This window comes from Lynx rufus, unplaced genomic scaffold (assembly GCF_022079265.1).
Source record: "Lynx rufus isolate CCGP_SWC_20201006 ecotype Redwood Valley unplaced genomic scaffold, mLynRuf1.p SCAF_1, whole genome shotgun sequence".
Classification (NCBI taxonomy): Eukaryota; Metazoa; Chordata; class Mammalia; order Carnivora; family Felidae; genus Lynx; species Lynx rufus.
This window is the reverse complement of record NW_025814823.1, coordinates 178,104,884-178,118,300: the sequence shown is the minus strand read 5'-3', so window position 1 is coordinate 178,118,300 and position 13,417 is coordinate 178,104,884. Positions and strand designations below refer to the sequence as shown.

The window sequence follows — 13,417 nt, the reverse complement described above, 5'->3', positions numbered from 1 at the left end:
CGTTCATGCTATTTCCCACTCCCTTCCCTGATTTTGAATGGCCTCAGTTAGAGTCTACTTTATCACCGAATACTTAATATAAACGTGTGTTTGTACTTTTCTCTGTCGTGCGTGTTTATGTACTCTGGTTGGGGTTCATTCCACTGCTCCTTACTTCCCGAGTTCATTGCCGGGCCGTTGGGCTGTGGGACAGCGGCGGCCCCTCCACTGCATTTAGCGCTACAGGGACAGTCTAGCCCCCAGGCCCTTCTCCCCACTGGTGGGTCTTGCATTTGAGGCCACGCTCTTAAAGCTCTCACTTTATCTACAGGTTCAGTGGCAGGTTGTGTTTCTTGGAAAGCTGTCATTGCCTGGGAAGAAAATGGGATATGCAGTCCAGGGTTCTGACCACTTCTCTCTCTCTCTGCTACCAGCCTTGCTGGGGCCCTTACCATTTCTCCCGACCCATCGTTGCCACGCCTCAGTCTCCCACTGGTCATTGTTCTAGATCCCAGAGCTCAGCGTTCTTCGGAAATCCTTTGAAGGCTACCCTTTAGGTACTGGCCCAAACTCACTTCTGCATTTAGCGTGACAGCAAAGGCCTTTTAGAGCCTGGATTCGGCCCAGCCTTCAGCTCCCTGCCCTTGGCTCTGATCCTTTCCATTCAAAAAAGGTCTCTCAGAAGCTTCCCTTGCAGGGGCTGACTGTCCCCTCAAAACATCCCAAGCCCTGTGTGCTTTGTCTTTTCTCCTTCTATGTCCTCTTTCTAATACATTCTTCTTCTCTGGTGATGCTTATATGCATCTTTTTTTTTTAATGATGTGGGGGGGTTTTTTAATTTATTTTTTAATGTTTATTCATTTTTGAGAGAGACAGACAGAGAGTGAGCAGGGGAGGGGCAGAGAGAGAGAGGGAGACACAGAATCCGAAGCAGGCTCCAGGCTCTGAGCTGTCAGCACCGAGCCCAACACGGGGCTTGAACTCACAAATCGTGAGATCGTGACCTGAGCCGAAGTCGGACACTTAACCGACTGAGCCACCCAGGCACTGCATCTTTTAAAAATTCAAAATTCATTTTAAGATACGCATCTTTTAAAATTCAAGTTAAATATCACCCATCCTATGAAGATTGGCTGGTCTTTTGGGGCAGAACAGCACGTGTGCCTTTGGGAGTCTCTTTTGAGCTTGTACATGTTTGCTAATTTAGGGGCCACCAGAAGCCAGTATAGGCCATTAGAGGTTCAAGAATCTGGCTGTGTGGCAGTCACTCGGGAATAAAAATCATAAGAAAATGGCTTCGGAGTTGAAGGCTATTCCTCTATGTACAGATTTTCCCAACATTCCCACCCAGAGAAACACAGACGATGTTTTTGACAACTGATGCTTAATTTTTACATCAGATGGAGAAGTGTTCTGTCTGATGCTGGCAAGAGAAGAGTGAGAGTTTCCCAAATAATGCTGAGTGGCAAACCCTACAGCCTTCCAGTGCCCCAGGTTTTCTGGTTTTATTTTAATGCAGCAAGCAGCTTTATGAGATCTGCAGCCACTTGAAATATGATTTACTACTCGTAAAAAGTTTTCAAATGGATAATGAAGATTCAAGAATGAGACTCACAGTGTAGTGTAGTCAATTTTGTTGCTCTTGCTCTCCAGTACGTCTCTGCCATTGAAATGAATTATTTATTATAATTTATTTCAACCATGGAAAATAAAACTGTTTTCATTGTGATGTGCACTGTAACGTTCGGAGTAGACACATTACACGCAGCACTCTCAATTAATTAATCCTGAAGTTTCGTTCCAACTTTATCTTCTTTCTTATAAGCCAGGAGACTGGCAGGTAATTCTTTCCCGAATAAACTATGATTAAAATGAATGTTTGGAGAACTAGGGGTAATGTTGGTAATGGAGAAAATTGAAACCACAGCAAAACCAGGTTGTGTATTTCCTTAGATTTTACAATGGATGGAAGAGTTTTTCTAATATTCTAGGCCATTTATCACTTGGAGAAAAAAGCGTCTTGTAACTTTCTGTTAAGGAGGGGGTAGAGGCAGAGAGTGCTGTTAGTTTAGATGTGGAAATATGCGCTGCTAATCTGTGACCAAAACCAGCTGAATTAATCAGTCCTGTGGTTCCTTTATTGGTAAAAAGATTTTTTTGCTTTTTTTTTTTTTTTTTTTTTAACTTTGAGCAAAGCTAGCATTGTGAAAAGGCCAAATCGGCAGGACTCCCAAATGAGTTTCCAGAGGAGACTGGGTCACCCATAATTGATTACAATCTTGTTTCTTTAAAAAAGAGGCCCACTGCATCTTGCATTTTGCTTGATTTTTTTTTTCATTTAATGTGTTGAATACTTGCTACTATTATGAGGCTATAAAGACACAATAAGAACTTAGGAAAGTGTTTAATATGTACAGATATTTAACATAACCTAGATGGTGCAGCGTAGTTAATCCAGGCAGGAGAAGATATACTTATTTGTCCATTGCTTTCATTTTTTATAGCATTCCACTGCTATCACATTGGTAGACAGCAGACGGATAGAACAATTGATTCCTTTTCCCTAAAGATGACTAGTATCTAATTTGAGGAGGATCACATTTCAATATCTGCTGTGCACGTGGCCTCAGGAACAGCACTTGGTAATGACAGCAACTCCCTTACTTCCACAAGCACTGAAAACCTGGAAGCTTTTCCTTCTTCGGCAGTGTTCAGATCCTCCCAGACTCTGGCTCTCCATTCTGGGCACGGGACTCCGGAAAAATTGCTGTGAAGATGGGTGGGAGGTTTTTCTGCTCTTTTGGATCCTGTTGCACTATCCAGGCAGTCCTGGTTTTGCTTTGTGTTTTTGTGTCAGTGTTTTTAGCTAGGGCCAACCTTCCCCCTCCTGTCTCACTGGCCTTCTGAAAGGCCAATTTCGTGTACCAAGAGCTTCCTGAGACTCAGAAGCAGCTCTTCGGTTTGTTATTATGGGTTGTTCCTCAGACATCACCAACTCATTGCATCAAAATCAAGAACAATCTAGCTTGGCCAGGGGTACGGGTAATTTTGTATTCTACTCCTCTTCCCATTAAGGCCCCTAACCTAACAGATTAAGTCACCTCTTAGGCACAGCTCTGACCATCCTTGCTTTGTCTTCCTCCCCCGCCCCATTTAGATCAGGGCACAGGGAGGCTTCATCTTTGGCCTCTCACCTGTCCTCTGGCTGTCCTTCCTTCTCAGGCCCTCTTTGCACCACCTTTCAGACAGGACAGATTACTCTTGTGCCATCCCCATTTTCCATTTCCCTGATCAAGAGGCAGCAAAGTCGCAGCATAACGAAAATGTGTGTGACCCTGAGAAAAGAGGCGGGGATAGAGAGGGAAGAGCTGGACCTCCCTAACTATATTGAGGATTTGATCCCCGCAGTATCAGGGCTCATAGCGTTACTCGGGTTCAGTTTTTGTCTCTCTGATACAGGTGGGGAGCAAGAGGCAGGGTTAGAATGTTTTCATCTATTTCTACTCTGTGGAATAGTGTTTAGTTGTATTATTCAGTAGGCTCTAAGAACATGAACAGTGAAAAGTGTTCACCTTGTAGGGAACATTGTAACTCAAAAGAAATTAGCTTAATTTACTAATGTTTTCAATGATGTTAATGTAAATTACCATGTACGTGGTACTTTTGGTGGGAGGGAAATGGTTATTTTTAGAAAAACGTTCAATGGAGCATTTTCCAGAGACAATCTATTAATTATGTCTAGTGTTGTTCATCTTGAGAGTCTGCAAATATGTTAACCACATTTATAAAAGCTGTAGGTAGGAGGCAGGAAGATCTGCAGACTCTCCAGGAATTGCTGCCCTGGATCCTCATTGTGGGGATTCCAGCAGCTGCCTGACTCTTCAGCAGGTGGCAGGGTGGCTGAACAGAGGAGATGCGTGCGGGCAGCCTGTCCGGGAGGCTCGCTGATGGTGCCGGACTGAGCCATGCCCAGAAGCGAGCCTCTCCTCCCACACCGTCCGTTCCCTGGCAGTCTGCAGCAGGGGCCAGACACAGTGCCCCCGCCACCACTGCTGGCGGTCTTGGTCCTCACACGCAGCCCCAGAGTGGCAGGCGGCAGGCTGGCGTGGTGGTGATGAAGGCACGGCCTCTGGACTTGGGCAGACCTGTGCACGTATCTCAGTTCTGCCTCACCTCCTGATAGCTGGTAGCCTGATGCCTTGAGCAAGTTACTTACTCACTCAGGACCTCAGATCCTTAGTCTATGAAGTGAGGATAATGCCTACTTCAAGGTTACCTGAGGGGTAGAGACAGCGTATACACGTGCTGAACAGAGTGCTGAGCTCTCCGTAAACGGTAACTGTTAGTACCTTTGGGCAGTGAGAAGACTCATCTGGCACAGCTTCTTGGGTGCAAGTGCTTGTTGGTAGAGAAGACGGTGCGTCAGCCTTCAGCCTTTGTAACCCGGAAGCCCCCCCACTGAGGGCTTTCCCTGGGAGCTGCTGGCTGGAGGGACACCAGGGACTTAGAAGAGTTCTCGGGCTCTGAGCACAAAGGCCAGATCCTTGGAAACGAACAGTGTATTGGTTTAGATATTTATCCATTTCAGATTTTAGCTAGAGATTGAGGCCAGAACTCTGTGTTTTATACAAAATCCTCTTTCGGTTCTTTAGCTCCTTATACGCTCTTGATAGTTGATTTCATCCTTTCTCATTCATTTATTCGCATATTCATTCTTTCATTCAGTAGCTATTTCCTAAGCCTCTGGTGTGTGCTAGATGCCATGCTGGTCACTGGGGACACAGAGAACAGCCCCCGCCACCGCCCCATGGTCCCTGCACCCAGGAGTTTACAGACAAGTCTCACTACCAGTCATAACCCCGCACTCACTCCGGCCATGTGACCCCAGCCATCCCGCTCTACCAGCTTCTAGATCCACTGGGCTCCAATTTCTTTAGAGTACATACTCACCATCTAGCAGCAAAGCATTCAACGCAAACCACATCTTTGCTTATTCTGCATCAGCAGGAGACAGAACAGGAAGCATCTGAAGTGAGAGCATGTAGTTACCACCTTGTGGTAGGGAGAGTGCGACCCAGCATTTTCGGGTTGCAAAGTCCACTTGGCTTGGGGCTTGTGCCCACAGCATCTTAGGGTGGGAACATAGGAGAGTTGCTGAGGAGTGAACAGAGATCCAGATGACACAACATTACTTTGGGTTTTTTCGTTTGTTTTCAATTTGTTTTAATGTTTTGGGGTTTTTTTGTTTGTTTTTGTTGTTGTTTTATTTTGTTTTTTTGAGACAGAGACAGAGAGAAGCGGGAGAGGGGCAGAGAGAGAGAGGGAGACAGAATCCAAAGCAGGCTCCAGGCTCTGAGTTGTTAGCACAGAGCCCAACATGGGGCTCAAACCCACGAACTGTGAGATCATGACCTGAGCTGAAGTCGGACGCTTAACTGACTGAGCCACTCAGGCACCCCAACATTAGTTTGTTTTTTCTTTCCAGGTCAGATATTTGTAGTAGCTTTGTATTTTTTGGAAGATTACAAGTTTTCAGAACAGCAGAAACACTGTCATTCAAACTCCATGCTAATACATGTGCCAGACCAAATAGGGCTGCTTTTTGGACTATTTCCTATGGTAGGTTATTTTTTTATTGCAACTCTTAGTAAATTTAGATAATTGCGAGGAGACTGTAATCTCATGGATCTGGACATAATCAAGACATGAAATGGGGTTCTTCCTTGAACCGTGAAATTCCACTGGATCACACCAAAGAGGGAAACCATAGTTGCAGTAAAGGAATACTGGTAATTATTGAGTGCCTACTATGTGGCAAACACAGAACAAAATGTTTGATATAGACGAAGGAAATCAGTCCTCAAAGCAGCCCTTCAGAGTAGTTGCTGTAATCCCTCATTTTATAGGTAAGGAAATAAAGGCTCAGAGAAGTGAAATGACTTGCCCAACATCCTAGGTTAGGTAAGGAGCAGGGCCAGATTTGGCCTCATTTCTGACTGGCTCCAAAGCCTGTCCCTACCATACGATGTTGGTTTTGTTTCATTGAGAGAAATTTCCTACAAGCTCACGTCAATGCCTGTGGGAAGACAGAAGGGGAAGGAGTAAGTGCTGAGGCAATGGGGAGCATGGTTTTTCTAAGTGGACCAAGCCACACAGCTCCCCTTCCCAAATGGCTGCTCCCCTGGTTGGGTGTATTAGCTGCTTGGGATAATACAGTGGATAATGTATGTGTTGGACACAGGCCCTGAAAAATGCAGCCTTGGTTGGACATATCTAAAATGGCCATTCCAGCCATCCTGTAACAGTATGGGAAGTGAGCAGAAGTTGGGGGAGTAGAGGCCCCGCTCACAGCACCACTAAATCCTGTGGTGCTTTGTGACTCTGCGCAGGCTGAGGTGGGCTGGGGCAGAGTTGCCAAGGGCTCTCTCCTTTCAGTCTTCGTCTGTTCGTGTCATTAACCAGAGAGCCTTCCACGAGAGATTTTGCAGTACCTGGATCAGGATTCTGTACTTAAGCATTTTACCCAGTATTCTCCCATATGGGGAGAGGGAGAGCTTATCCAAAGGAATTTGCCACATTGCTTGAGCTGTGTCCCCTGTACCCTCTAGGATTATTGGAAACAAGAAAAAAAAAAAAAAGAATTCTGGAAACGAGCTGCCATGTCAATACCACTTGAGCAGATTTGCTCACTAATTCCCATTTTTCTGGAAGAGTAAAACAATTTTTTCAAAAATCAGACACTTTAGCCAACTTTATTTTTAGAAAAGTATTTTATTCAAACATCTCCTTACTTATTACAGACATAAATACATGCATTCAGACAAATGAATCCACAGGAGAACCGTATAAAGTAATTGGCACATCGCTTCAGGATGCTTTGTCAGTTACTAGAGGAGTTTGGTGCTTCTAACTTTAATCTTTTCCATTAAAATATCCATTCTGCCTTCAGATTCTGAAGCCCATAATATTTTAGATTGTCTCCATAGATCTGTTAGTTTTGCTTGTCAATTTAATTTGTGGCTGTATGACTTTGGGTCGCTTGTTAGATTGTACATGAAAACATGTAATCTGCAAACGATGTTCACCACGTCAAGCTTTAAGACCTGCCTCTCCCCAGAGAGACTGGACATACAATAAATATGGAATTGGCAGATTTCATTTGCAACCAGCCTAACTGTTAGGATGATGATGATATATGGGGTAGCAAATGTTTAGAGCTACAGAGATGCTCATTACTGTTGTTATCACATACCTTAAATGTTTATGGCACTTTCTACTCTTTGCAACACTTTCTATTTCTACCATCTCATTTGATTCTCAGAACTTTCTTGTGCTGGATTATTATTTCCCTCTTTATGGCTAATGCAAGTGACACAGAGAGAGGGAGAGGTTCCATAACTGGCCTGAGATCACAGGGCAAATTGGATTGCAGCAGTGCAGCAACGAAAGCAGACGTCACCGAAGCCCAGTCAAGGGTCACGTGGGTGGTAGCCTTTGCCACGTAATTGCCATTTCCCCCTGTGCTCTTTGTGGGACAGGGGCTCTGAAGCTGCAGAAACAGAAGGACTAGAGGTGGGCGGTACAGAGTCCAAGGCAAGGAAAGTGTGCCATCAGCTCCACATAGGTGAACGCAGCTTGCTTCACGGCCTCTTGCCCAGACTATTGCGGCAGCCCCATCCCCGGGCTTCCTTCTGTCCTGTCACCTGCAAAAGTACACGTTCTGCATGTCCCCAGAGGGATCTTGCTTAAGTGCAAATCTGAGCGTGTCTCTCCTTTGCCGCAAACCCACCACTGGCTCCCACTTCATCCGGATGAAGTCCAGGCTCCTCAGCATGGTCTGCCAGCCTGACCCTGGGGTCTTGCTTCTGGCCCCCGTCTCTTTTCTCCTGCCACACTCAGTTCACTCCCAGCTTCCTCTTTTGCTGCCCTCTCTGCCTAGAATGCATTTATGATGTGCCCCCTAAACTGTACCTTCTCTGTGGAACCTTCCCTGACTTCTCAGAGACCCAGAAGCATCCGTCCCTCTGCTGATAGCCCATTGCACTTGGCCGAGCCCGATTTCTGGCTATCTCTCTGCTCTGTGCTCTGCCCCAGGAAGCTTCTACCTCCTCAGGGCAGAGGTTGCAGTAGATGCCTGTTCTCTTTAGGTGTCTTGCAGACTTTGAACTTAAGAGGATGGATGAGTATGTACATGTAAAAGTGAAGGGAGTAAGTAAATTAGTGAAGACCAAATGAGCCTGAGCCAGTAGGAAACGGGACATTCTGAGGTCACATGGAATGTATCCCATTTCTCCCTCCCTCTGAGAGATGTTGCCCCTTCATAACTTGACCTGTGGTGAAATGAGAGGCAGAAAGGAGGGTGAGCTGGGCTTTTACCTGGCGATTTAGCGTGGAGGACAGCATACCAGGGTTGGGAGGCAGAGACTGATCCTCTTAGCCTCGTAACCTCTGACTTCTGCCCACCCAGAAGGTTCTCACCAAAGCTTTTGGTGGTGGGAACTCTTATCAGGGAGCTGGCCAAGAGTTCCTACATGCAGCATTATAGGCTCACAGAGTCAAAGCTCTTGGTCCAGGAAGAGCCCTCATGGCTGTTGGCAAAATGTAGGGGTAGAAGGTAAGCACAAAAAAGACCTGGGACTGGGGGGACCTCTGGACCAGGGTCTTCATATGACTCTGTCTTCTAGATGATGTCTGTCCTCATGAACACCATTGTCTTTGAAGACTGTCGGAACCAGTGGTCAGTATCCAGGCCTCTCCTGGGGCTCATCCTGCTCAACGAGAAGGTGAGTGTGATTGCAGGAAGGTCCATGGGAGGGGGTCACTGCGGGGAGGGAGTAGCTGTGTGCCAGGCCAAGCTGAGACAAGAACAGAAGGAACAACGGAGCTTGAGCTGGGACCTCAAGCGCCCCCGGGCAAGGCTATGTTCCCCCAGCAGGCCCTTTCCCAAAGATCTTCTTCAGGTAAGTGGAGGCCTCAAGACCAGTTCTCCTGGAACCCAGCACTCCCCACGCATTGGCAGGTGGTTTGTTCAGTATTCTTCAAGCTCAGCCTCACTCCCCTCTTCTGTTTCCAGGGGAATTCTGAGCTACGACTCTCCTGCTTCTTGCTTGGCTCCCCTTATATTTGGGATCCCCAGTGCCCTGCACTGTAGTGGCCCTCAGGGACTCACCGCAGAGCCAGCACCCTTCACCTGGGAGCACGAGTCTCCAGCTTGTTAAATGCACTCACCACCCTGGGCTGCTTCCCAGGCCCTCCAGCTTCCTCTCGAACCCACCCCTGTCTCCCCAGCAGTCAGTAGGAACAGTACATTACTGCTCAGGAGAATGAATTGTCTATACAATAAGATAGTACTGGGGAGAAAGACAGTGAGATTAGAGGCAGCCGCATACATTAAAATTCAAACTGAAATCCCAGCCTTGGAAGGAAACTAATAGAAGAAGAAAATATATCAAAAAGAGAAGAGCTGTCTCATCATTCACCTGTGCCGAAGTATCCAATTTTAGCCACATTCGATAGCACTGTCATTCATCTTCCCTTGGTGTTATTGTGATTTAAATCCAAGCTCTATAAAAGAGAGCAGTTCTTTTAAAATGATTGAGAGGGAATAAGGGCAAATTCAGTGTTTAGAAAAAGCTTATGACATCACAATATTATACTTTACTGATGGAGGCAATATTTCACGGTTTGGGATGAAAAACTAATAATTTTCTATTTGGTGTGAGTCACTGCATCATTATAAAAGGGAAAAATAAGTAGTTTTGTGCATTCCCAATCTTGTTCAAGAAGACATTGTGGTTTAAGTGTAATGCCTCTGATATATAGTATTTAAGTATTAGTCTGACTACATATTAATTACGTGTGTTTTTGATGTGGGCCGTTTTAATGTATGATGGAAATTAAATATCATGCTGTTTGGGCTTGGAAGGATAAACACATGACTGACAAAATGTTGTCTTTGTGCCAAAATTAAGCTGTTTCCAATGATTAGAATCTGTGTGTAAGCACGAGAGCTTGTGTTTGTGTAAAAGCCAGCGGACCCCAGCAGAGGAGAAGGGGTTGTGTAGTTCTTTGTGACCAGGTATGACAGGTGGATTTCCTAGTTCAGGAACGCGCTCCCAGAGCTACGCAAGCCCCTTTAGCACCCCGCCTCAACAGAGCAGATCCAGCCTAACACAGGGGACAGGGACTTGGGACAAAGTCTGGGGTTGTTTGAGAAGTGATTCACTAAAGCCCAGATGATGATGCAGCCTGAGGGGGGATACCTGGGCCTTTTCCTCCAGTCACCCCAAGTTCTCCCTGTTAAGTTCTTTGCCTCAGCCTGAAAGGCCCTTCCTCTTTCCTTTCAGCCTTTCTGTGATGAGTGGAGAGGAGAGTCAGGAAGACCTTCACATGCTCGGTCCCCCACAGAGGACCTAAATTGTTCAGTAACCATAGAATAATTATAGCAAGAAATTTTTATGAGAAGGGACAATACAGTTTATACCTAGCAATGTATCTACTGCCTTGGTTTTCTCTGAAGGCTTAAAGTTCAAAGTGGGGCCTGGACCAGAGCTTCCCTGAGAGTCAGGAGCACTAAGCAGATGGAGCAGGTAGAACTCCTCCCCCACAGCTCTCTCGGGGCCCAGGTTTGAAGTCAGGGCCCTGAGGTTGTTCCGTCTCCCCACAGTATTTCAGCGAACTGAGGGCAAGCCTGATCAACAGCCAGCCTCTCCCCAAGCAGGAGGTCCTGGCCCAGTGCTTCAGGAACCTGATGGAAGGCGTGGAACAGAGCCTGTCCACCAAGAACAGAGACAGGTAAGCACTGTGCAGTAAGCCCAACATCTCTGGCTTGTGGAAATGAACTGGGGTTGTGCTTTAACACAGCTCACATAGAGATGTGACTTTTCTGTTACACCTCGTAACCCTCAACGCGGTTTACTTCCATCCAGTAAATATTACCAGGTATTTGCTTTTTTTAAAGCACCATGCTAGGCACTATTTAGGGATGCAGAGATGAACAAAATGCAGCCTGTGCCCTTATGCACTTTATAATCCAGCACAAGGTAGGGAAAATAACTCACTGAGAAGGTCAAAAGAAGGAAAGCTCAGATCTGCCATGAGGGACAAGGAGAGCTTCCTGGCATTTGAACAGGCATAAGCTTTGAGGTCAGATAAACTCCAATTTAAACTTTATCCCTGCCCTCTATAGGCTGTGTGGCAGCGAATAAGGCAGTCAACTGCTCTGATCCTCCGTTTTCTCATCCACAAAATTGGTTGTGATATTTAAATGACAGAATGTAGTAAAGCATGGTACCTAGGACATAGGAGCCACGGTAAACATTAGTTCCTTCTTCTGCCTGACCTTTAAGAGTGCCGAGTTTTACAGTTGCCAATGAGATCTAAATGAAAGAAACCGAGACTTATCAGGTATGCCTCCATTGTTCATTTTTTTAGAGCACAAAATTTTACTGAATATCTATTATGTGCTAGGCATTGAAGATACCAGTGGTGAACTAACTGTTCAAGGTTTTTGCCTCATAGAGCTTCTAGTGGGGGAAACAGATAATAATGAACAATAGAGAAAGAAAATGGTTTTTGGGGGGGAGGGCTGGGGGGGGGGCGAACTGCCTGCACCACCCTTTTATAAAAGTGGCAACATTCAAATGTTTCACCATTTGAAATGCAAATCATCAGTCATTCCAGCAACCACTGCAGCCAGCGTGTGGTGGAGTCCCCAGCCTGGGCCCTGACAATACAAAGCCAAGTGTGACAGACTCTGCAAACATATACCCTTGACTGCTTGTTCCACGCCACAATCCTCTGTCAGGCAGGAGGGCAACCTCTGAGGCCAGCAGAAGAGACTTAATGAATGGGGACACCCCAGGTGCCTCAGGTGGGGGAAGATTGCTTGACCTGAGGCTTGGGAATTTGAGTATCAATTGATTGTTGAAAATAATGTCAGACAGCCCTCCTGTTCAAGAGAGCACTAGCCAACAAGGACTAGATGCTTTCCATGTACCGTGCACTGTGTTGAGTGCTTACAGGCATTGTCTCAACTGACTCAGTAAATTCTCACTTCACACAATCCCATGGGGTAGCTACTCAAGTTGAGCACCAAGACAAGAGGTTAAATGTTCATCCAAGATCACCCAGTTAAGAAGTGGTGGAGCCAGGATTTGAACTCAGGTAATCTAGCCCAGTGCCCCCTCTTTTTGAACCACTAAGCCCGGTTTTCTCATCCACAAAATGAGGATACAAATACCTACCTTTGGGAAGACTTGTGATACTTAAGTGAATCTATACGTAAACTCAACCCAGTGCCTGGCACAAAAGGTTTGATTCTTTCCTTTATATTCCTTACCATCGTTGTGTAATTTGATTTTTTTTTTTCATTTTAAATAGTACACCCACAAAATGTACCCCTCAAGTGGGTCTGGGTATATATGGTGGTAACCCTTGTTTTCCGGCCAGGGAAGGTGGAGAAGGGGGTGTTGGTGGCCAAAAGTAATGGCTGCAGTGGAGGCGGGAGGCAGGAGCTCAGCCAGGACCTGGGGCTCTCTCCAAGGTTCTGAGCTCCACAGTGGCTTTATCCTCCAGAGGCTCATATAACTTCCGCCTTGCCACTGCCCTTGGCCTTTCTTCCTCTTTCCACAGGTTCACCCAGAACCTATCCGTCTTCAGAAGAGATGTGGCAGAGGCCCTGCGGACTGATGGCAGCACCGAGCCGTGCAGTCTGGATATGATGAGCTGACCGCCTTCCCTGACCATGTGCCGAGCAGCCTTTACCAAGAGACTCTTGTGGGTCCGGGTCCCAGGACAGCAATGTCGGCTAGCCCAGGAGAATCTATTTTTCAAAACAAACAACAACAAAAGCCCTACCTTTTTATAAGTCTGGCCTAATTATAAGAATTTATAACAGTGCACAGTGTAAATTCAGTCTTTACATTGAAAAAAAGCAAAAGATGTGTTTTCAGTCTTTCTAAAAAATAGCATTATCTTTGTTCTTATAAATGCTCCGAAAGGGTGTAGAAACAATATTTAACCAAAGAACTTAATAAACCAGGTTTGAACTTAGGTGTGTGCTAGTTAATGGAACTCTGTTGTAATCAAGGTTGTGAATGTGCTGGAGATGCAACCTTCAACGTGGATCCTGAGTTGAGACAAATACCATTTGAACCCATTAAGTTAGTCGTTTCTTATGAGTCTGAAAGCAGCAGCGCTGGGGTCTTGGAGCTGTGCGTAGTTAGAACGAGCCTGGGAGCGCTCCGAAGCATCCCACAGGACTGCGCGCAGCCCTCTTGGCCTCAGCAGCATCTGATAAAGTTGAGAGACAGTAACACAATTAAATGACTTACAAATAACGTTTGCTTTTCACTGGCATAAATCTGAAGTGGTTCGGTCTAGAAGAATTAAGCTGTGCAATTACTGCCTGCAGAGATATTCCTTCAGGAGTCAGGCA

At 45.9% G+C, this 13,417-nt stretch overlaps 1 protein-coding gene across 1 annotated transcript in view; it reads left to right on the top strand.

Moving 5' to 3' along the window:
• The window catches only part of RANBP17 (RAN binding protein 17), a 322,388-nt gene extending 309,373 nt beyond the window's left edge, over positions 1 to 13,015 (top strand). Inside the window, exons 26-28 of the mRNA XM_047076735.1 lie at positions 8,664 to 8,762; positions 10,646 to 10,773; positions 12,613 to 13,015. Of these exons, the coding sequence (XP_046932691.1) occupies positions 8,664 to 8,762; positions 10,646 to 10,773; positions 12,613 to 12,709 (324 nt within the window). The 3' untranslated portion in view covers positions 12,710 to 13,015. The remainder of the gene's footprint in view (positions 1 to 8,663; positions 8,763 to 10,645; positions 10,774 to 12,612) is intronic.
• The last annotated feature ends 402 nt before the right edge of the window (positions 13,016 to 13,417 follow it).